Source organism: Arachis stenosperma, chromosome 3, assembly GCF_014773155.1.
Source record: "Arachis stenosperma cultivar V10309 chromosome 3, arast.V10309.gnm1.PFL2, whole genome shotgun sequence".
Taxonomy (NCBI): Eukaryota; Viridiplantae; Streptophyta; class Magnoliopsida; order Fabales; family Fabaceae; genus Arachis; species Arachis stenosperma.
In genome coordinates this window covers 23,756,391-23,781,353 of record NC_080379.1, presented here as the reverse complement: position 1 = coordinate 23,781,353, position 24,963 = coordinate 23,756,391, and the positions used below count along the sequence as shown (strand labels likewise).

The window sequence follows — 24,963 nt, the reverse complement described above, 5'->3', positions numbered from 1 at the left end:
GGGTGTTTACTCTATTAATTATGATCTTCTGGAAGTGGACGTGGGAAAGCCAATGCTGGACACCTCACAAAATCCAGAGTCCGGATCGTAAAATGAGCGAAAAGCCAAAGCCAACGGCCTGATTCAGTCATTTGGAATCCCAAACACATCTTCTACTACCTTCCTCTTACTCAAAATACCCATGGCGGACCGCTTCTTCCCCAACTCCATGCCCGAATTCGTACCCGAAACGGCGCCGTCTACCCCTCTTGAACAACAAGAAGCCGTTACTGTCGGCGACTCACTCCCGAAGCTGCTGGCCATGCCCCACGCCCCACTCTGGGAGCGTCTCAAACGCGCTGCCCTCGACCTCAAAGAAACCGTACCCACTACTACCAATCTCCGCCATCACACGCACTCTCTTTCACTTCCACGCACGCTAACCTCTCGAATTTGTGTTTGTGTCAGATAGTGGTGGAGACTTGGGGGTTATCGGGCCAGCGCGCACGTGACTTCACTCTCTATTGCGGCCTCCTCGGCACAGCTTTTCTTCTCCTCAAATCGTACCACGTGACCGGAAACGCAAATGACCTTGCGCTGTGTTCCCAAGTTGTGAAGGCTTGCGACGCTGCTTCTGCCACCTCCAGGTTCTCATTTTCTAAATATCTTATTCTTAATGTCAGTTTCTTGGAAGTTAGTTAGTTAGAGGTTTGTTAAGTTTTAAAGGGTGAAACATGAATTGAATGGCAGGGATGTGAGTTTCCTTTGTGGGCGTGCTGGTGTGTGCGCCCTTGGGGCTGTGGCTGCGAAGCTCGCTGGGGATGATGAGTCCTTGAGGTACTACTTGGCTCAATTTGAAAAGGTATTCCACTACAATTTATTTTATTTCGACTAAAAAATGGTAGGTTAGGTAACTGAGTTATGGAAATTATCATTCACTACTAAATTTAAGAAAACAATTTAGGGCTAAACATGGAATGATAATTCAGGATTATTTATGAGGTCTGATGTTTTTGTTTACTATTTGAAGGGAAGAACCTCAATTATAGTACCAAAAGGTTCAAAATTCTAACAAGTTAGTTCTTAAAAGAGAGTTTATTAATAGTGAGTTATGTTTACTAATGGGCTTTACTTGTGTTGCCAAAAGATGTTTTAGGGCTACTTTGCTAGCAAATCAAGCTTTTAGATATTTATTTATTTGTTTGTTGGTATTTTAAGAACCAATTTGTTAGTACATTGACCATTGTGGTATCTCAAGAGCATATAATTATCTCTTTGTTTGGGATTAAATTTTGAACTTTGGGATCGTTTGAGGACCAAATTGCTGGTTCTCCCTTTTGTCAAGGTTATTAATGTGGGGGTTTGATGCAGATTAAGCTACCAAGAAGTCTTCCTGACGAGTTGCTATATGGGAGGGTAGGTTTTCTTTGGGCATGTTTATTCTTAAACAAGCATCTTGGTCAGGGGACAGTTCCGTTCACTTACACCGTGAGTTTAGTTTACCAACAAGTTTTGCCTTCTTTTGGAATTTGATTTGCATTGAATTGATCTCAAAGAAGGGTTAGGATACTGGAAATCTAAATTTTTATATTGTTGTCAGCGTGTGGTTGTGGATGAAATCATAAAGAACGGAAGGGCAATGGGTAGAAAATTGGGAAGATGCCCATTGATGTTCGAATGGTATGGAGAGAAGTATTGGGGTGCTGCACATGGACTTGCTGGGATTATGCATGTCTTGATGGATATGGATTTAAAGCCAGATGAGCTTGAGGACGTCAAGGGCACCCTTAAATATATGATACACAATCGCTTTCCAAGTGGAAACTATCCTGCTAGCGAAGATGATAGGAAGAGAGATGTCCTTGTGCACTGGTGTCATGGGGCTCCTGGAGTGGCCCTCACACTTGTCAAAGCAGCTAAGGTAAAAAGGATCCTTAAGACTGTTTAAAAGCTGCAAAATTTCTTGTTTTGATTTATGAAACACTTAATTACGTAATGTCATCATTGTTAAACACCGTTTCCCTTTCTTGTTTGATTTCACTTTGCTGTTTTATGATATGCAATATTGTGGAAGCTGCTTATTTTTTACCCTTAAAAATAATTCTTTGTGGAAGTGCCAATGGCAATAATGCTGTTTGAATGTCCATGTCAATCATTTTTTTATTTAATGTTTTGTCACAAACTAAGCAGTTAGGACAAATGCACAATTTTTTGTTTACCATGTTTTAATTTCTATTTATTACTTATCTCATCTCACCATCATGGGACACTTGTAATAAACTTTCTCTTGAAAAACTCAGCTTTTTGGAGATAAGGAATTCTTGGATGCTGCTATAGAAGCTGCAGAGGTTGTTTGGAACCGTGGTCTACTTAAGCGAGTTGGGATTTGCCATGGTATTAGTGGGAATGCATATGTCTTCTTGTCACTATACCAACTAACCAGGGATGCAAAGTATTTATACAGGGCCAAAGCTTTTGCTTGCTTTTTGCTTGAGAGAGCTCATAAGCTGATATCACAAGGTGAAATGCATGCAGGTGATACACCATATTCCTTGTTTGAAGGGCAAGGAGGTATGGCTTATCTCTTCTTTGACATGATTGACCCTACTCAATCTAAATTCCCAGCTTATGAACTATGAGAAACAACATATTATGTAAGGGAGGCCTTTATGTATGATGTAAAATCAATGTAAATGGAAATGTGAATAAAATGACTAAACGAGAGTCTTAGACATGATATGTAGCTTTTGCTTCTTAGTGGTAGGATATCCTTGTTTATGCATGATTTTTCCCTCTTACAACTGACAAAACTCTTCATAACTTCTTTTGTGGTATTAGATTGCCCCTTATAATCTCATTCTTTGGTGTGAAATTAGTCGCCAATGCTGAATCTGGATAGAAGCCAGAAGGCCAAGTTTTGTCAAGGGCGTTTGAGAGTTGAGATATTAAAGTAGGGAATGACTTTGAAGTTTATTTAATCTTTAACTCTCCTCGTATTTTCTTTTCCTAAAAAATTCCAACTCATACGTATCCTTAGGTTCTTAGCAGAATGAAGGAGGAATGCAACCGTCGGACATTACAGTTTCAAATATAAAAAATGGTAGGAAAGCTGTGTTTCGTTATTTAGGATGAGGATTCTTTTTAAGTTAAAATTAAATCTTAAGTTTTGAACCATCAAAATGAACTTGAGTTTACTGTGATGAGTATTAGATTGGAATTGAGCAGCAGTCAATGTTTCAACTTTCAACAGCATTCATTGTTTCTCACAACCACTCATAAGTTTCTAATAGAAGGCTTGCACGAGGAGAGAGCAAGACATTAAGCTAAACTCGCCACCTGGTTAAAAGGCCATTGAAATGAGTGACATTTTTGCATAGTTGAATCGAACTTGTTACTTGTTGCTTTTCCCTCGGCTCCTGTCTCTAACCCCCGTGATTTTACCTCCCTAAATGGAACAAGATTAGATGTAGTCATGGGAAATGATTTCTTGATCTCTTAATCGATGGTGTAAAGCCGCTAAGAAGTCGTCTTCATTTAAGACGAGGCGTAGGAAAACCGGCACACAGAAATCACTGGCCGTCTCCAAACGAACCTGTGAAGTCAAAATCCTCTCGGTGCATCCTCTGATATATGTAAGGGGATTTTGAACTAAGCTAGCGAAAGATAATCTGAACGGTGTGTTTGATTTAGCATTTTAGCGTTTGAGTTACAGAACGTATGTTCAATTGTCTGGAAAATTTTAATTTTTTGTTTGGCTTTTTTTTCCCGTACTAAACGCATACGTCCTGTTTATTTGAAGCAATATATTGTGGTTTTTGTGTTCAATATGATGCAAAATTCTTCTTACAAACTTTAATCCAAATAACTCTTCTGCCTTCAATGTAATAACAGGAAGTGATTACCATTTGGTTTTCTTTAAGGCAAATGTTTCAATTTGATTTATATCAGTGTTGGTAACCCTTTAAAATTCAGATTGATCGAACTGTAACGCGAGGAATCAAAAGTGGTTGGACTAAAAGTAATATAACTGTTGATCTGATACCTAGGTTAAATGGCATGAAGGGTAAAAAGGTACTAACTGGAAACTAAGCCTTATCAGTCCCGAATTCAAAAATCTTTCTTAATTTGTGGAAAGAATTTTATTACACTTATGTTTGGGACTTCGTTATCATAAAAAGTAAAGAAAAACATGCTATGTTTGGCAAGTTGCCAATTTGGGGGATCTTTAATTTGGGTAGTTACTAGTTAGTAGTTGCAAATGATAACAGGTGGTTGCAAATTGCAATGTCAAATCATATAAAAATAATACCATTCAAACAGTTGAAACTGTTCTATTTTTTTCCGTGGAAAAGAGTACACTTGGAACTAACACAAAATGGACGATAGATAACAAAGATACGACACCTCTTATAGTGACCCCTAACCTCATGAGGAAACAAGTCACACAGAATTCAAAGGGTTATTAAATTTGAGCCTAGCTAAGACATTTTATTGGAGAGTTGAAATAAATTACGAAATGTGAAACATGTTTTAATGTCTATTTGTGAATGAAAAATCTAAATAAGGTTTGATGGAGAAAATAATGTATAAACGCAGTTTTAAAAATATTTTATGAAATTGAATTATTAAAATACGACTTGTTATACTTATGATTGAGTTAGATATAGTTGAATTTTAATTGTCATTAAAAATGGAGATGGAAAAAAAAAAAACTTCCTGTGGAATTATACTCCTTTCATAACGGTTGGAAAATCCAGATGTACGTTGATAATTCAACGGAAAAAAATAAGAAAAAAAAAAGAAAAATAAGAAAAACTTTGATTGCGGCATTCAAACAAACAAGAGCCTAAAATTCTTGTCACCATATATTTGCAATCCTTGCCACTCGCCAGTAGTAGTCGCCACGCATTATGAAAATAGAAGCCTGTGAACAGAAGAAGTACACAACCCATAAACCTTACTCTCAGACTTCATAAAAACCTTCACCTACCCCTGTTGCACATATTCTGTTATATTAGAAAACATTTAAAGGGCTCTGAAGATGAAAGAAAGTTGTAGAACAGGAGAGTATCAAGTCAGGGTTTAGCTTTGCCTTTGGCCAATGAATCACTAATTGCAGGTAACTAACTAATAATTATATGCTAGTTTCCTTTACTTTGCTTAGGATTTTTCACTTCTACCTTGGGCACTGCATGCTAGTTCATGATTCATGTTGCAGCTGATAGGAAGTGTAGGGGAATAATTTTTTTTCTTAGAGTAAAGTCACAATTAGATTCTCAAAGATATTGATCTTGGACTAATTAATCTTTAAAGAAAAAAAGTACTCTTTAAGATAATAAACAATGGACATGTATATCTTTTTATCAATAAATAATGTAAAACAAAACCGAATTGTTCATATATTTCGTTATTTATAGTAGTACATGTTTCGTTATTGTTACATGAGCAGGACAACGATATAGGTTTGGACAACGAATCATTTATTATCTTTTAAATTTTCATATACCCTTATTTTATATTTATCATAAATTCTATTAAAATAAATGAAGTTTCCTTCCAGTTCTAAAATTAAGCATATTCATTGTTAGACACTTATTTTGGAATAAGACTTAAGAGGGACTATCTAACAAAACAAGAATTTGATCCTTAGACAGTATGAGTTTAAATAAAATGATATTGATGTAGTTAAGTTTAGATGATATTTTTAGATTTTTTTTTTTATTGTAAAACTTATCATTTCATTTGAAATTTATATATCATGGATTATGACTATAAATTTCATATTAATCCAAAATTATTTTGGCATATTTTTCATAAAACAAAGTAACAATAATATAAAAATTTAAAATGCATATTAATAGGAATGGGTAGATTATGATCTTATTGATGTTCAATTTTTTATTTTTAAAATTTAGTATAAATAACTTTTAATCATGTTAGATGTTCACCAAAATTAGCTATTAAAATTAATCATTAATATAGAATATACAATAAAATACAAAATAAACATTAACAATGAATTAAATAATATATAGTTACTGATTTTAGTATGTACATAGTATTTTTGAATAATTTTTATAATAAATCATTGTTACTCAGTGATTGAAGCAATAAAAATAATTTTCAAGACAAATATAATTTTGTTTAAATCTTAACTTTTTATGTAACCCTTTATATTAATAACGTTACAAATTTTTTAGAACAATCAAATTAGATAACTAGTTTTTTCAACTAATAATCAAATATATTATTATTTTCACTATTAAGAGTGCAGACAATAGAAAATTGGTTTATTTTCATTTCTTAGTCTAGAAACTAAACTAGTGTCACACATATTGTCTATAAAACAGGACAGCAAAAAAAATATCAAGAATGTTACATAGAAAATATAAATTAAAAATAAATTAAACAATATATATATATATATATATATATATATATATATATATATATATATATATATATATATATATAACATGATTGATTTAGTAATTAATTTTTGTCTGTACATATAATATTTTTGAAAAAACATTGTCTATAGAAGAGTGACACACTGAACTATTTCTATTTCAGGAACAGTCCTGCATAAAGTAACTAGCACACTCCATGGAGGGAAGAAAATTGAGAAGGTCTCTGGTTCTCTCAATGTCTATATCACTCTTTCTACTCCTCACCTGGCTTCACCTTCCATCATTCCATGAGAATTTCATCAAGAAACCGGACCCCACACACCATGAATCGGATGTTCCTCACCACCCTTTAGACCCTTTAACCGTTCACGAATTCAACAAGGTCCGTGCCATTCTCGCCACGCACCCTCTCTTCGAGTCCACATCCACGTACTCACTCAACGCCATTGCCCTTGAAGAGCCCGATAAAGAGCTCGTTCTCAAATGGAAGCGCGGAGATCCCCTTCTGCCAAGGAAGGCTTCCGTCACTGCTATGGTCAAGGGAAAATCTCATATCCTCTTAGTAGACCTCAATACTTCCGAGGTATACATAATCTTCTTTTGAACTAAAATTTGTCCGTACAGAATCCCTACATTTTTTAACGTGAAAAATGTTATAAATACACTAAATTAATTTTTTTTTATAAATACATACGTTATTAATTTATTTTTAACATATATTTTGTATTTTAATATTTGTAAAATATTAAAAAACTAATAGAATTTATCATTTTTGGTTAATAGTTTGTTAATAATATTTAATGTATGGCTAAAAATATATTGTTGAATTCTTAGACTAAAAAAAATAGACCAATAATTAAAAATACAGATAAAAACAATAAATTTTGATAGTTTTTTTAAGTATTTTTTGTGTGTGTTATACTAATGATTATTTTAGTAGTTAATTTTTTATTTGCACATAATATATTTGAAGGTGTGTTAAAAGCCAGTAAGTTTTATAATTTATAATCATCAATTAACTATCATTAATATTTTTAATGGTATAAAATTAAATATAAAATTACTCAATTTTTTATTAATTAAATACTGACCAAATTTTAACAAAAGTGTCTGCCTCCTAAATTTTCATTGTTCTAATTTTATTGCTTATCGACATCTCATTTAAATTATCTACTACTTATTCATGACAGGTATCCTATAATGAATTGGGTTCGACTTCGGGGTACCCAATATTAACGATAGAGGAGACGGCGAGAATACTCGAGGTTCCATTCAAGAACGTGGAGTTCAATAGCACCATCGCTCAGCGTGGGATCAACATGGGAGATGTTAAATGCGTGCCACTCTCTTCAGGGTGGTACAACATGCCAATAGAGAACAAAAGAAGGGTGATTAAGGTGCAGTGTTTTTCCATGAAGGACAGCGTGAACTTCTACATGAAACCAATTGAGGGGCTCACTGTGCTGATTGACATAGATAGGGAAGAGGTGTTGCACATTTTTGATAATGGCAGAGGCATCCCTGTTGCTAAGGGAATTGACACTGACTACCGTTACTCTGTTCAAAAACTGCGTGGTGAATTGCATCTCTTCAATCCAATATCAATGGAGCAGCCCAAAGGGCCAAGCTTCATAGTTGAAGATGGGCATTTGGTCAAATGGGCAAATTGGGAATTTCACTTGAAGGCAGATGCCAGAGCTGGGATCATAATTTCACAGGCCAAGGTAAGTTTCGATCATTAATTTCACTTGCAGCTTTGCAGGCATGCAGATAACAAGTTAATATCATTAAACTCATAAATTGCTACTGTACACCGGAGATTAAATTTGATGTTACAGTGTTCACAAAAATTAACATATTTCTTAAGCTTAAATAAGATTTTAGTTTTTATATTAAAAAATGCCTATATAGACAGAAAATTAATTATCAAATTAATCATTATATAAATATACGTATAATTTAACTTATTTTTAATATATATTTTATATTTTAATATATATTCTATATAAATAAATAATTTAATAGTTGATTTTTTATGTATACCAAATAGAATTGAAAATATTATTTTTTATTTTAATCTATTAAAATTTTTAAAAAATATTTATTTTAGTTATCTTTAAAATTTGAAAAATTTTAAATTAGACACTTCAGTCTTTAATAATTTTTTGTTCATTAAAAATTTTAAAAATTAATTTTTTGGACATAATTTCTTAGTTGCTTTCAGTTAAATTTTTAATATATATATTAAATAAATAAATTTTTAATAAATTTTATTATAAGACGATCAAATTTTAAAATATATTACTATAAGACAAACAAAGGGATCAATATAAAAGTAATTCTAGAAAAGAATAATTTTTTTTTTAAAACCAAAGTATCTGATTAGAAGTTTTTTAAAGATCAGTTTCCATGTATTGTGTAACAAATATCTATCAATAAGTATTTGAGTGGAATTAAAATCTTTTTGGATGCCAAAATTGTGAACCACATTTACTTTTTTGAAAGGTTAGGGATCCAGACACGTCAGAGATGAGGAGCGTGATGTACAAAGGATTCACATCTGAATTGTTCGTACCGTATATGGATCCAACGGACGCGTGGTATTTCAAGACGTACATGGACGCGGGTGAATACGGGTTTGGGCTGCAAGCAATGCCTCTGGACCCACTCAACGACTGCCCAAGAAATGCTTACTACATGGATGCAGTCTTTGCAGCCGCTGATGCCACGCCCTACCTCCGACCCAACATCATCTGCGTCTTTGAGACTTATGCTGGGGACATTGCTTGGCGCCATGCTGAGACCCCCTTCAATAACTTCAAGGCAACACCATCTTTCTTATTTCTTCAAACACAAATGCTAAATTAATAATTTATTTTAATAATTAAATTAGTTTAATAACTTAAAATTGATAAATTAAAAGTTTTAATCGAAAAAGTTTTAAAAAAAGAAAAATAGATAAATTCGAACTCGTGACTTCTTAAGTAAATATAGAAATGCTATATCATTTGAGTTATAACTCATTGACATAATATTTTTTAATTAATAAAATATTTTTACTACCATTTTACGGAAATTTATATTGTTATTTTCTAGTTGATAATAATATTCTTTTATTTGTGTTACTGCTAAATCATCTTCATTTAAAAAATAAATTCTTCAAACAGGGAAAAAAATAGTGAAGGTAGAGAGTAAAAATTACACAAAAGATGTGAATATAATAATATATATTTAGGAATAATAATATGACTTATTTATCTTATTACAAATTTAGTAATACTACTAACCCCTCTTTGATCATTTTAATTGTTTGCATTGAATAATATGGTTGCAATTATTTTAACTTGCCTTTAATGCGACGACTTTTAATTTTCTTTATAAAATAAATAGATAAATAAATATTGTTACCGCCAATAAATAAATAATGTCAGGTTACAGAGGTGAGGCCAAAAGTGAATCTAGTGGTTCGGATGGCAGCCTCCGTGGGAAACTACGACTACATCGTTGACTGGGAATTCCAAGCTGATGGGCTAATCAGATCAAAGGTTAGTGCATTTTTCCCTTCAATATTTTATGTTATTAGTTGTTACTACTTCGTAATTTGTTTGTTTGTTTTTTTTTTTTTTTTTTTTTTTTTACTTTTTTCGATTTCACAGGTTGGACTAAGTGGTATGTTGATGGTGAAAGGAACAATCTATGATCACATGAACCAAGTTCCAAGCGAAGAATATCTCTATGGCCCCCTTTTGAGCGAGAACTTAATCGGTGTAATTCATGACCATTACATCATCTATTACCTTGATTTGGACATAGATGGCACTGACAATTCATTTACCAAGGTAAATATTAAGAAACATGAGACCTCACCAGGAGAATCACCTAGAAAGAGCTACCTAAAAGCAATTAGAAATGTGGCAAAGACAGAGAAGGATGCACAAATAAGGCTTAGCCTCTATGACCCATCTGAATTTCACATGACAAACCCATCAAAAAAGACAAAGATAGGGAACCCAGTTGGGTACAAGGTGGTTCCAAGTGGCACAGCTGCTAGCCTTTTGGATCCTGAAGACCCACCACAGAAGAGGGCAGCATTTACAAATAACCAAATATGGGTCACTCCTTATAACAAGAGTGAACAATGGGCTGGTGGCTTATTTACTTACCAGAGCAAAGGTGATGACACACTTCAAGTATGGTCCAACAGGTTAGACATACAAATACTATTCTTTCATGACCATATGATGAGGTATTCACATACATTTGAATATATTATTGAGTATAAAAGATTTAAGTGTTTGATAATTCAAAGAAAAAATATAGAGAATCAATTTTTATTTAGTTAATTAGTCAATATTTCTTTTTTTTTAATTTTAAAAGTTTTTATTTTTAGGAGAATTTATGGTTTAGAATTCATAATTTAAAATTTAAGATTAAAAATTTATAATTTAAGATCTATAATTCAAGATAAATAAAATAATTTTAAAAAATTGATTAATGTTAGCTGAAAAAAATAGTTCCTTAATATTACTTTTTTGATAATGAAAGATCAAAGATGTAAATTAATTTGATACTCACTAAAAATTAAATTAGTTGGATAAAACAATCTATCGGACAACTCCTTATAGATAGTTTTGTTGAACTAATCCAATCTTTAATGATTATCAAATTACTTTATAACATTTATGATTAGAATTTATAACTATTTAAATCTTTAATGATAAAATATAACATTTTGTTAAGAAAAATATTAGGTGATTAACACTATTTTATTTTTATCTTATATTCAAATAATAACATTTTTTAAAAAGCTAAAAGTATTGGTCTCCTATCAATCGTTTATTAATTAATATCTTCAAAATATTTATTAAGGTTTATGAAAAGAAAAGTTTTAATTAATTAAAAAGACAAAAAATTGAAGTTATTAATGCACTCAATTAAAAGAAAAGAAAATAACAGAAGCTTACATACAGGGATCGGGCAATTGAGAAGAAGGACATTGTGCTGTGGTACACACTTGGGTTCCATCACATACCTTGTCAAGAGGACTATCCCATCATGCCTACGGTGTCATCCAGCTTCGATCTAAAGCCTGTCAATTTCTTTGAGAGGAATCCAATCTTAAGGCTGCCTCCCAATTTCAAACATGATTTACCTCTTTGTAGCTCTCATGTTTTAGCTTGAACCTCAACCATTTTTTAGCTTACACTAGTGTAGTGCCCGTGCATGAGAATGCTAAACCAATCCACCAGTTAATATAATATAAGTCACATTTACATACATCACAATGACACATACACTATTTTTTATAATTTTATTACAAATGTATCATACATAATTATACACTTCACATTGAGTCACCAAATTAAATAAACCAAGATCTCTATTTATAAATAAAAACAATGAATTTCTTATGGTTAATATTAAGATATCAACGTAAAGAATATCCGTTATGCTAAAATTAATTCTCAACAATTGAAAAAAAATTATAGAACTCGTAGCTATAAGTTAAAATTAAGTAATAAATAAATAAAAATATTACAAAAACTTGAAAAAATCAAATTATTGTAAAAAATAAAAATACACATTTAAACATACGCATTGTCGCATTATGCATTATGAAAAAATTGTTCTGTACACCACATTCAAAGTAAAATCGTCATTTAGTAAACCATTATTAAATGTATTACTACATACTTTAAAAGATATTGCATAGAATTTTTCATGACTTAGAATAATAGTATTTATCATTAAATAATAACAAAAATGCACATACTTTAAGATAAATTGTAAATATAATCCAATGTGCAACACTTCTTAATCAATGGTGTAACTGAAAAATTTTCATTGAGTTGTTCTTTGAGATTTTTCAGGTCTTGTTCTACTTCTATGAGACCATCAGAGTCCTAATAACAATTTAACAACACATAATTAAATAGATAATTATTCATGGTATAAAAAAAAAGTATATGATAAATAATTATTTTTGGTATTAAATTATTCATGGTATAAAATTTTAAACTATTACGCAACAAGTGAAAATACGTACTGCTAGATAACATGCTTTCTCATGAGCTCGAAAATAATCCTAAGTTCAAAAATCAGGAGAATAGAAAAGAATAGGAAAACTAAATCGTCTAAAATGTTGAAAGCATGAAAATAGCAAATTAGGAGAGAAATTAATATAACATCAAATTGTACATCCACTTAATATAATAGATGTTCTCTAAATATCGACAACTATAAGAATATTCAATGCAACTCCCTTTTCAAATTAAACAAAATAATGATCATGTTGCTTAGAATGAAATTTACCTCAATTTTTAACAAAAGAGAGCTCCGCTCTAACAATTGATTGGGAGAAATAATAAATAAAAAATTGAAAAAAAACTGAAAGTAATGAATTTACAAAAAAAAATTAGTGATCTTATAAGCAAACAATTTTAAACTGTGAAGTTTTGAAGTCTTTAAAAAATGAACTAAAATTGGTTTAGATCAACCACAGGCCACGGACAGACATAAGAGATATAATACAATCATAATTAAATCCTTAACTAATTAATTTATTATCCAAATGAGAAGAAAAGAAAAGAAAAATGAAAAAAAAAGGCAGAGAAAGAAAAACAGAAAATATATCTTCATATAAATCTGAATAACATTCAAACTAATTTTCTTGACTTTTTTAATAAGATCTGACCATTAGGCCAATAAACTAAAATAAAATAAAATAACAAATAAAAACTTAACATTGCAAATAATAATATTATTTTAATAATAATAGAGTAAAGTATCGTTTTTGTCCTCAACGTTTGGGATAAGTTTTAAAATTGTCCCTAACATTTCAATCGTCTTATTTAAGTCCCCTAATGTTTCAAAATTGACTCAATGTTGTCCTGTCGTTAGGGATCCGTTAACAGAATTGACGGCAGGACAAAATTGAGACGATTTTGAAACGTTAGGGGACTTAAATAGGACGAAAACGTTGGGGACAAAAATGATACATAGAAATAAATTTTAATTTTATCCTTCAATAATATCAATTTTTTACTATACATAGTATTCAATTATTTTTTAGTCATATCTAAGTAAATTACACTTAATCATATTACTTTCATTTTAAATAAATTAATTTTTTTTATAATTTTACTCTTAAAAATTTTTAGTTATCATGAAATGTTTATAGAATGACTAGTATATAAACTTGTAGAAAAGAAAAAAATAATATATAGACAATAAAGTACAAATTATACCTTTTGTCTCTACTGTATCAAAATTCTTTAAAATTATAAAAAAATAAATTTATTTAAAATGAAAGTAATGTGATTAAGTGTAATTTATTTAGATGTAACTAAAAAATAATTGAATACTATGTACAGTAAAAAAATTAATATTATTGAAAGATAAAATTAAATTAAATTTTATTTTTATGTATTATTTTTGTCCCTAACGTTTTCGTCCTATTTAAGTCCCCAACATTTTAAAATCGTCTCAATTTTGTCCCGCGGTCAATTCTGTTAACGGATCCCTAACGACAGGACAACATTGAGTCAATTTTAAAACGTTAGGGACAACTTTGGGACTTACCCCAAACGTTGGGGACAAAAAAATACTTTACTCATAATAATAATAATAATAGCTTAAAATAAAAATAAAAACTTAAGAATTGTAAAAAATCTTAGAAAAAAATAAGAAATTTTAAGGAACCCATTTGAAAAAATAAAAACCTCGTAAAAGCAAATTTTGAGTTAAGAATATTTATAAATGGAGCCATTAATAGAAAAGAGTATTTATCCAAATTGGTCCCCAAGGAATTTTGAAGTGGACGTTTTGGTCCCCAACAAAATTTAATTATGTAATTAGTCCCCAACTTTTGTAAACGTCCGTCATTTTAGTCCTTCTGTTAGTTTCCTCCGTGAAATTCTAACGGTAGAGTCCAACGTGTCACGTTCAGGTGATGAGTCAACCGTTAAGTGCCACATGTTCAATCAAGATGAATTGGTCCCTATTCTGAATGATGTTAAACGCTGCGTTTTGGGAGTAGGGCATGAGGGTGTGTGTCGTTTCGTTAGCTGAGTGGCTTTTAAGGTCCATTTTGTCTTCCTCCCCCAAAACGAAATTACAACCAACACCCTCTCTTCTCTTAGGTTTTACAAAGAAAGTCACCACCACGTGAACCGATAGTCAGTCTTCTGACGACCTCGCTAACATTGTTGACTTAAGACTTTGTACCAGATGAAGTTATTGTAGAAGAAGGTTTTGCCGGTCTATCGGTCTTCACCGGTCAGGTTAGTATATCTCTTCTCTATTATGATGCGGATGGTATAGTTGATTATCGTTGTAATTGTTTGAATGTGTTTACCTTGTGTATCTGTTTTTGGTAGTAGAAATTAGTTACTGAAAAAAGTGTTTTTAAGTTCTTCATTACTATGAAAATCAGTTATTGATAAGTGACGTAATGCATGCATATATGAGTTTAACATTAAGAAGATTCAATATTTTGTGGTAAATATACTTTATACATTAATTAATTTAGCTATCACAATTAGGAAATTAAAATTTGAGCAGTTGTTGTTTAATATGAAATTGCTCTGTATAAGTTTGTGTTTTGGTTTTGAGATTTTATTCCATGTTTAGGGATTGCAGATGACTGATTGGGTTATCCCTGTCTTTCAACATGGGGGGAGTTTTGTCAAAGATAACAAGGGTGAACTACTTTACATTAATGGGAATGTAAAGAGATTTACTCCTTTGAATCTTGATTTAGTGAATTATTTTGATTTGAAGAAAATGTTTGAAGAACTTGACTACCATGCATACAAAAAGATGTATTGGTATGACCCAACAACTCCTAGTTATGAAACAGGCCTACATCCTATATATGGAGACAAGAAAATTAGAGAGATGTGTGACAAAAAGAGAGAGGACAGAGAGACGGATGAATTGTGTCTGTTTTTTGATCATCCAATTATGGAAGATGTTGATTTTGAGGATAGCGATGATACAGATGAGCATAGTGAGGCCGAGGTCTTGTATAATGAACCAATTTCTGACAACGATAGCTATGATAGCTATGAAAGTGCTGAAGACGAGGCGCATAAACCCCCACCTCCAGGATTTGAGGATGACACCGATGATAGCTATGATAGCTTTGAAGATGAAGGACTCATGAAGAAAACAAAGAGAAAAAGTGGCAAAAGAGATAAGAAGGGTAAGAAGAAAGCTGTTGAAAAATAGGATAATGTAAGGAAGATGGCTGTTGAAAAAAGAGATAATGCAAGGAAGAAAGGGCCTAAACAGACTACTAGGCCCAATGACAAATCTGGGCCCAATATAACTGTTGGGCCTACTCCTACTAATGGGTCTACTCCTACTGCTAGGCCTAGTCCTACTGTTGGTGGGTCAGAATTTGGTGTTGGACCAGGTATGGTAGAGGAAGGGAATGACATCTTTAGTGATGAGTCTGATGGTTTAGAATTTGAGTTAGAGGGGTTTGATACACCTCAATCATCAGACAATGAGGGAGATGATTTTGATTGGCCCCAATTCAATGAGGAAGCAGACTTTGGTGATGTTCAACTCCAATTGAACATGGAGTTTGCCACATTGGAGCAATTCAAGCATGCCTTAAAAGACTATACTATTTCTGAAGGAAGGAGGATTTTTTATGTTAGAAATGATAATAGAAGATTTAGATGCAAGTGTACAAGTGGATAAGAGAAGGCTATGATTGCAAAGGCAAAGTTCAAGGCTAAATGTAAGGCTAAAAGGAAAGAGACTGATCCTTCAGAAGTGGATAACTCTGGAGGGAATGGAACTGCTATTGTCCCTAGCAGTGATGATAATGAATGTCCCTGGCTGATTTATTGTGCCTGGAATAGTGCTAGAGGGTGCTACCAAATTAAGACGTATGAGCCTAAACATACTTGTGCTAGGGAATTCGAGTCTAACATAGCTGATCAGAAACGGGTGGCTGATAAATTAGAGAAGAGGTCTGGAATGCCAAAATTAACCACTATAGGGGAAAACCTATTCTCACCATGTTGGAAGAGCTTTGTTGCTACTTGATGAGGAGAATGGAAAAACACAAGAAGATTCTAGACACCTACACTGGAGTATTGGCACCAGTTCAGCAAAGAAAATTGGAGGATCTTATGAAGGATACTAAGTTCTGGATGGCTCAATGGACTGGTGACAATGATCATAACGTGTTTGAGGTGCAGACACATTTAAAGAAGGTTGGTGTGCATCTTGGAAGGTATACTTGTACCTGCAATATGTGGCAACTGACAGGTAGTCATAACATGTTGTATTTGACTTACATGAGTTTAAGATATGCATTCTGCTGTACAAAAGTCAATGCTAGTTAATTCTTTGTAGGAATACCATGTCTTCATACATTAGTAGCTATTCAAAAGAGGTGTTATAAGCCAGAACCATATATGCATCCTTGGCTAAAGATGGATGCATTTAGAGCAACCTATGAGCATGTCATCAAACCTGTCAACTCAGAAGAGTATTGGGTGAAGACTGGACTACTATCTCTAGAGCCACCCATCATTAGGAGACCTGCAGGCCGCCCCACGAAGAAATAAAGGAAGGCGGACCCTGTTGAAGATGCGCGTGATGGAACAAAGGGATGACAAACATTCAAGGTTACCTGTAAAAAATGTGGCAAATCTGGCCACAATGCAAAAACATGCAAGGTACCACCAAGGCCTAAACCCCCACCAAAGAATAAAGGTAAAAAAAAGGTAATGGAAATGGATCCACCATTGCAGCAGGGTCACAGGAAGAAGTATAAGTAACCCTATCAGCCCCTCAACCACAGCCATAGGTACCTTTTTAAATTGGATTATATTCGATGATTTGTATGCCATTCTTGTACTTACTTGTCTTGTGTTAGGAGCAGACTACTAACTCATCCAACCAAGTTGCATCAGCAAGAAGTTTTAGGCCTCTAAGACCCAAACAACAAATTCTGAGACCTCATGTAACTCCGGTCACTGCCCCAACACCTCCTATGAAGCTTGTTTCGGCTCCAAGACCTTTACCTATACCAACTTTAACTCCTACACCTACAGCCCATTTGCTCCAGTGCCTAGGTCACTCCATCCGAATCAGATACCAAGAGTCTCTCCGAAAACAGTTGCTGCTACAAGCTCTGGAACTACTGCCAGAATATTCAAGTTCATGCCTACATCAGGACTCAACCTCCAAAAGAAGAAATGATATTGCTCTGTGATATCATGTTGATTGTAGTTATGTTGTTTAGTTTATTAAGACCCTTTTTTAATAGATTATGGTTATGTAGTGCATTTATGCAACTTTAAGCCATGCTTTTGGAATGTTTCTTTGATGTTAGCAACAGATATAAACTAGCTAGGAGTAAGTTTTTTGTTGGAATATTCAGAACTTTGATGCTTGATTTCAAATATATAAAATTATGGTTATTAGACTATTTTGATAATTATGAGTGATGTGATTTGTACTAAATCCGATTTTTGAAACATTATTTTTGTGAATGCATATGATTCTAATATTGGGCAAAGGAAATTTCATTACACAATTCTGACAGACTATAATATTAGCAATTACACTTTGATCAATTATTTAATTACAATATATCCATACATAATAAGTACTTAATTCCCTTCTTTTCCTACCTAACTATATCTTTCCTACAAAAATACAAACAAAAAAACCTAGCATAAAAAAGAACACATTTTTTCATTGACTGCTCCACTCCCTCCTTTTACTTATATTCTTAGTCTTCTTCTCTAATTCATCTACCAAATCTTTCAACTTCTTCACTTTCTCTTCCAGTACAACATTATGCTGGCTACCTTACATTTCATGGGGAAAAACTTTGTCAAACCATATAAAAAATTCACAGTGTGAAAAATTCTCCTACATTGAAGGGAAAAATGTACAAAATCAAAGTTAACCCATGAATTTTGCAATGCATAAAGAAGATACCATTGATAAATCCCATTTTGAGGGTTTATCTTGTGTTGATTTCAGGGGTTTTATCAATGATTCCACACACTTTCTATATGAAAATATAAGATTTTGTGTTCCTTTCCTAGTTTTGCCCCATGGATGAAAACATGCTTATTTTGCACTAAAATAGATACATTTCTAATCTTCTCTTGATGCCATTCGATGTCGTGACCTGTGTGTTAAGTGGTTTCAGAATATAGGGCAGGGATAGACCGGAAGAGAGAAGGAAGACGGGTGCAAAGGAAGGGAGCATGAGAATTGAGCCTTGGAAATCTCAGCATGGGCGCGTGCGTGCACTTGACGCGTCCGCGTGGATAGAGCGGCTAGAAGTCGAAGCCAAGAGCTAAGCCACGAGCCGGCTTGCGTAGCGGCTAAGCCATGATCTTCATGGGCGCGCACGCGTACATCACGCCTCCGCGCACATTACAAGATGCTTCGGTGGCGCGCGCGTGTACCTTGCGCGTGCGCGCCGATGTTCGAATATGATTTTTTTAAGAAGCCACGTGACTTAGGCGTGGAGGTAGTTGGGAATCCCATTTTTGGGGAAATGCCTTGGCGGGAAAAGCTTAAGAAGACCAAAGGAGCAAGGGTTAAGAAATTTTTTAGTTCATTTTTCTAGATTTTAGATATTTTGAGGGATAGTTAGTTACACTCTTGGAGAAGGAGAGAGAGATTCCAAGCTTTCACTAGGGTTCATCTTCATCCAATTTCTGAATTCTCAATCACTCTTTGGTGAGATCCATTGCAATTCTCACTTCACTTTGTTCATGTCATAGATCTTCTTCTCCAATTTCAAGTAGTGTTTGTAATTGCTCAATTCCCATAGATCTAGAATTCAACTTTGTAGTTTTGGATTTTACCAATACCTTGAGAATTTGATTTTCATTGTTGTTCTTTGATAATTGTTGTTAGTTCCTTGTGTTGCAATATTTTTAATTCTACTTTTCTTCTCATTTTCCTATGACTTTCATTCTTGCTCATCAAATGTTTGATAAAATGTCAACACTAGCTATGGGGTAGAAATTTCTTACTTGGCATAGGGTTTGGGCCATTAGAAGAAGTTGAATAGTTGTGTCAATTGTTGATTTGGAATTAGGGATTGCTAATTGACTTGGAGTGCACTAAAGCTAGATTCCCATGAGGTGAAGCTAGGACTTGTGACTCAAGTTGACTATTTTCATTTGACTTTCCTCTATACCTAGGGAATAACTAAATGAGGCAAGGCCTAATTGTTGTCATCATTGAAGGAACTATAAGGATAGAAATTCTAATGCCAACCCTAAGCCAAGTCTTTTAATGATAGATTGTTTGTTTCCTATTACTTTGCTAAAACCTTCAAAGAATCCTAACAAGGCTTTCTAATCAATAAGATGCACACTTTGGCAATTCCAAGGGAGGACGACTCGGGAGACTAGTACTCTCGGTTATAGATTGTAGGATTGTTTGGTACGGAATTTAAGTGTCGATTAGACTATACTCACGATCATATTCATCATTGAATTCTAAATCGGCATGCTAAATTTCGTTTATCAACCATACCTAATGTTTCTTACCCTATAATAAGGACAACCAAAGAAAGGTCTTCTTGGGTTCTTATCCGTTCCAGATTCCACAACAATGGCATAAGCTCCACAGTGGCATCTTGGATTCTCGCCTCTTGCAATTCCAAATTTGGGGCCACCTGAAGCATTGCTAGCACTACCATCTCCGCTACCTCTAATAACTCGTTGATGATAAGAACTTGCTAAATTTCCTCCACTTGCCATGGTTACACGTTTTCAGAGTAGCACACGACGATGATTATGACCTTTACACTGTTGTTTTAGGATTTAGGGTATCATACAAGAATAAATTTGTAGTTGTATTTCTAGGGACCATTTTGTCTTTCATCCCACGTGGTGTTTAATAGCTGACTCAACACCTTAACATGACACGTTGGATTCCACCATTAAGGTTTCATGGAGGAAACTAATAGAAGGACTAAAGTGACGAACGTTTACAAAAGTTGGGGACTAATTACATAATTAAATTTTGTTGGGGACCAAAACGTCCACTTCAAAATTTTTTGGAGACCAATTTGGGTAAATACTCAATAGAAAATTATCCTTCTTTATTTGTCCATGGTAATAACTTTACAGTTATAGGACACTAAAGCCTCAGCTTCAACAATTAATGAACATACCAACACCATCAAGATCAATACCACATTTCACATTTTTTTTAGTTTCTTCATTCTATCATACACAAACGCTATCAAATTTAGAAAAAAAAACTAAAGTATTTAAATTAGTAAAGCTAAAAAAAAGGAGAATTGTATTTGATACAAGAGATTCAGTATTGCAGAGTCTAACATGCAAAAGACACAATAATCTCAAATTGAATATTTCTACCAAATCAACAATTTAAATAAATCAAATTCTCTCACTATTCTCCTAGAAGTTCTAGTTAAATTACAAAGTTCTCTAGGCAAAAAATAACATTATCTGAAACTCAACATGTCTTTGGTTCTAGACATACTTTTCTAAATAAACTCCATCATTGTCAAATGCAGCAGCAATTTTATATTTAACAAATCCTAAACAAATTAAATATACTTTTTTTTTTTACCAAAATGGCCATTTGCACGTGATATTGTTGTAATGGCTAATGAAATACAGATTGATAAGTGAGATTGGACTATAAATAATAAACCAACTCAAATAATAACTCAAAAATACTGTTTCAACAAATTTATTTGTAACAAAATTTCGGATGTCAGCTAATGCAAAAATTCTAACACAATATTTTCGTAAGATTTATAAATCATAAATCATAATAAAAATCAATTTCAAAGGAGTGCATTACCCGTGCTTCACACGAGCATATTTAATGTTCCAAACTACATAGACAAAATGAATTAAGGAATAATAAGAAAAAAATATGAATAAACACAAATGCAGAATATGTAATGGTTAAAGAGATACCATTGCATAGAAAAATATATGAACGAAAAAACATTATCCTAGAACAGCATTTAACATTAAAAAATTAAAAACTAAATAGAAATGAATTAATAGAGACATAATCATAAAACAACTACAACATAACCTAAATCGATTGCTTACAAAAGGTTGTTATAAAACCCATATAGATAACATATATTAATTTTATCAAAGCAATCTTGCTACATGGTAACATGACGATTGCTCAATTGAATAAATTATTGTGCGAAAAATCATATATTGCATTAAGTTATACTTTAATGCTTCATTTATAAATTGAACTACTTAAAGAATGTGCAAAATTAAGCTTGCAAAATACATAAAAATAATGGAACTACTTAAAAAAGTTAGACTGCATGTTATAACTTATCAGTTATCACTTTATCTGTTGTTATATCATGAAAAATAGACTAAAAGTTTTTGATCATTCATTCACCAAATCTGACAGCAAAATTCAAAACAAACTACCAAAACCACAACATAAAAAAAATGAATAGCTATGAATCAATCAAGCACCGAACATTAATATTAGATTAAACCAAAATTAAAGTTTAGTGATCAATTAAATTTTGTATTGTACTGATAGATGCATAGACACATGTATGTATGAACACATACAATAACAACAGAGAAAGAGAATTTCGTCCTCTTTTTTATTCTTTTTATTAAAAAATAAAAAATATAATTCCTCTAGCTCTCAATAATCAAAATAATAATAGTATATCAATAATTATGCATTCTGTAAAAAGAAATAGAATAACTAATTGTAAACTCTATATTTTAATTATTTTTTAATATTCACCAAAGAGGATTCAATATTAATGAATATTAACGTTACTCTCATCTGTCATAAGCATGAAGAAGTACGCACGTTGCCTTACCTATGTCAGTTGACAACAATAGTTAATGATAAGTATTACAAATTAACAGCTAATGTGACTCCAACCAAAGAAACTACCATCTAATAGCATCTATTCCATTCTATTACACATTTCATAGACTTACTATTGCTCACCAAAAGCTAGTACCAAATAGCATAAGTATTATTTGTTCTTTTTTCTATTGTGACTCCAACTAAAGAAACTACCATCTAACAACATCCATTCCATTCCATTACACATTTTATACATTTACTATTGCTCACTAACAGCTAGTGCCTAGTAGCATAAGTATTATTTGCTCTTTCTTTTAAAAAAATTTTAGTCTAATATAAACTAAGAATATTTTGAATCTTGAATGTGAGTACATCTGTTATCCAAAGAAACAGATAATTCACAATTTTAATTTTGATACATTGTTATGAACAAAATGTATCTGACAAAATGTAACGTGAAATATATTGCTCAGCTAAACTACAAAAAAAATCCAAATAGGCAAATAGTAAACATACCAACAATAATTTGAAGAGAAATTTTAAATTTTAAAGAAAAATATAAAACTCAACCCAAGATTAACAAAACCACTACTATCCCTACAAAGCTTTAAGGTATTGGGATTAACAATCTCCCTTGTATTCCAACCTAAAAATATAATAAAGTTAAAAATTTAAAGTAAAACACATTTTTTTATTTCATAATTAAGGATTTCAATTAAAAATTTCAATTTGCTTTTATTACATGCTAATAATCAAATTTAACCTAAAAATTTCTCCTAGCAAGTTTGATGTCATAACTTATTTAAAATGCAAAATAGGTTGATACAATTTATTAATCAGCCACTGAATTTAAAAACAATCTACATTTAATTAAAAGTAAAGCTCTCACCAAAGGTGAGATGACAACTACAATAATCAAGTCCAAATTATTGCATGTAAAGCTTTAGTTAACAATATCAATTTTGCATCAAAATACTATGCAAATGCAATTTTTGTTTTGGAAAAATTGAGATCTACAGAGAGCACAATCCAGCATGACCAAAATCTAAATAAATTCTTTATTTATATTACTAATAAGTTAACCATATCAGAAAACCACCTTAAAAAATAAGATCAAATCAAATAAAAACTATCTTTTTTCAAGAGTTTTCTGTTGGTCCAACCGTGGGAAGTTCTCAACCACCAAGGAGATTTCAGAAATGAATCAAGTGAGATAACACAAGATGAGAAGACACCACATCCAACTCAAAACCTTAAGGTGTCAAGTTAATGAGTCTCTCATCTTATAAACTCTTCACTCTTCCTTACTTTCTTTGATATGTGACTAACTTCATGGACTCCTCATGCTTGCAACATTAACATTTTCTATAACAGGGTATTAACTCAAAATATGAAAAAAACTTACATGAATTATTTGTGCAATTAACCCAAATAAACTCCAAAATACAAAAAACTCACTTCAACATTTAACAAAAGAAAAAAGAGAAAGAGAATGGCACAAATCAAAACCATCAACAGATTATCTTCCTCCACTAAATAATTAATGTTGTCAACTTTTGTTCAAAACATGATTTAGTTTATATTACCATGCCGATGAAATTAGCAATCCTCGAGTCCCTCACTGGCCAAAAGTAAATACCAGAACCTTTGGTGAACTAAATCAAATGAGCCAAATAATCCATAAAACGTAGGTAGAAGGTGTCACATACAGAGCTTCTAAAATTTGTATATAAACTTGGAGCAAATGGATTGACTATTTCAGTATAAAATATCATTGTTAGAACCATGAACTATAATATTGGAGCAAGAGCAATACGCAAAAATTGGCAACCATGAATTTTGATCGTAAAAGAAAGGTGGATGCTAATAAATGCATAACATTATCTACTAAAACTTATACAAAATAGTTGATGAGAACTAATCCTTGAACTTACTCATTACTTCATGAAGCTCCATAACATGACGTGATAAATGCTCTGCTACTCTATCCAATTGTGTTAATCTAATGGCATCCTATATTAAAAATCAGAGACTAAGAGGTATCTTATCAAAAGAGTTGATCCTGTGGACCGGAATTAATATTAAGTTCAGAATCAGAAAAAAAAATGAACAATAAGAACATGAAAAAAAAAGAAAAACTACATAATCCAAACCCAATAATAATCTGTATTACTAATGCAATGACTATAATCAAACCCAACAATAATCTCTATGAAATCATGACGCTCTTTAGATGTTGACATGCCTCCTAAAGAAATTTAGGCTTGAATAATAAATATGTAAAGTGTCCCAAAATTTATAATCAAATATAGATCAAAGTTCAGAGTTAAAATTCTAAAAATCATAGGCAAATAAATGTATATAGAAGCAAAGAATGGTACCATAATGAGAAAAATTACACATGGTAAGAGACAAAAATTTGACCAAATAATAATTTCTTATCAATAAAATAGTAGTAGAAAAAACTATTTTAATACTTCATGCATAGAGATTTCCAAAAAAAAATTGAAAAACATTCTTTAAATGCATGATTTTTGCCAAACATTTAAAATTTCTAAATTAAAGAGGCAAATGTGCCAAATGTATATGAAAATAATTTTGTACCAAGGTGTAGTTCTGTGCTTCCCTCCAATTTTTCTTGGCTTTTTTCTGCTCATCGGGAAGGATGTCGAATTTTAGATATTCGATAAAGGGAGTCATCCATCCGAGGTTTAAGCTGGAG

The 24,963-nt window shown here is 32.2% G+C and overlaps 2 protein-coding genes across 2 annotated transcripts; both read left to right on the top strand.

The window, feature by feature from the left end:
* Positions 1–68: 68 nt before the first annotated feature.
* Positions 69–2,718, top strand: LOC130967961 (lanC-like protein GCL2). The gene is made up of 6 exons (XM_057893022.1): positions 69–361; positions 448–626; positions 730–841; positions 1,351–1,467; positions 1,580–1,900; positions 2,280–2,718. The coding sequence occupies exons 1-6, from the start codon at positions 182–184 to the stop codon at positions 2,616–2,618; spliced, it is 1,248 nt and encodes a 415-aa protein (XP_057749005.1). The 5' UTR covers positions 69–181; the 3' UTR covers positions 2,619–2,718.
* Positions 2,719–4,870: 2,152 nt separating this feature from the next.
* On the top strand, positions 4,871–11,759 carry LOC130967744 (amine oxidase [copper-containing] gamma 2-like). Its single transcript, XM_057892734.1, has 7 exons — positions 4,871–5,098; positions 6,553–6,972; positions 7,580–8,113; positions 8,895–9,212; positions 9,821–9,934; positions 10,046–10,593; positions 11,360–11,759. The coding sequence occupies exons 2-7, from the start codon at positions 6,586–6,588 to the stop codon at positions 11,568–11,570; spliced, it is 2,112 nt and encodes a 703-aa protein (XP_057748717.1). The 5' UTR covers positions 4,871–5,098; positions 6,553–6,585; the 3' UTR covers positions 11,571–11,759.
* Positions 11,760–24,963: the final 13,204 nt, after the last annotated feature.

Coding starts and splice junctions, on each gene's coding strand:
- LOC130967961 (XM_057893022.1), top strand. CDS start 182: ATGGCGGACCGCTTCTTCCCCAACTCCATGCCCGAATTCGTACCCGAA. Junction 362..447: donor CCCTCGACCTCAAAGAAACC/GTACCCACTACT, acceptor TGTTTGTGTCAG/ATAGTGGTGGAGACTTGGGG. Junction 1,901..2,279: donor CACTTGTCAAAGCAGCTAAG/GTAAAAAGGATC, acceptor TGAAAAACTCAG/CTTTTTGGAGATAAGGAATT.
- LOC130967744 (XM_057892734.1), top strand. CDS start 6,586: ATGGAGGGAAGAAAATTGAGAAGGTCTCTGGTTCTCTCAATGTCTATA. Junction 6,973..7,579: donor TAGACCTCAATACTTCCGAG/GTATACATAATC, acceptor TATTCATGACAG/GTATCCTATAATGAATTGGG. Junction 8,114..8,894: donor TCATAATTTCACAGGCCAAG/GTAAGTTTCGAT, acceptor CTTTTTTGAAAG/GTTAGGGATCCAGACACGTC.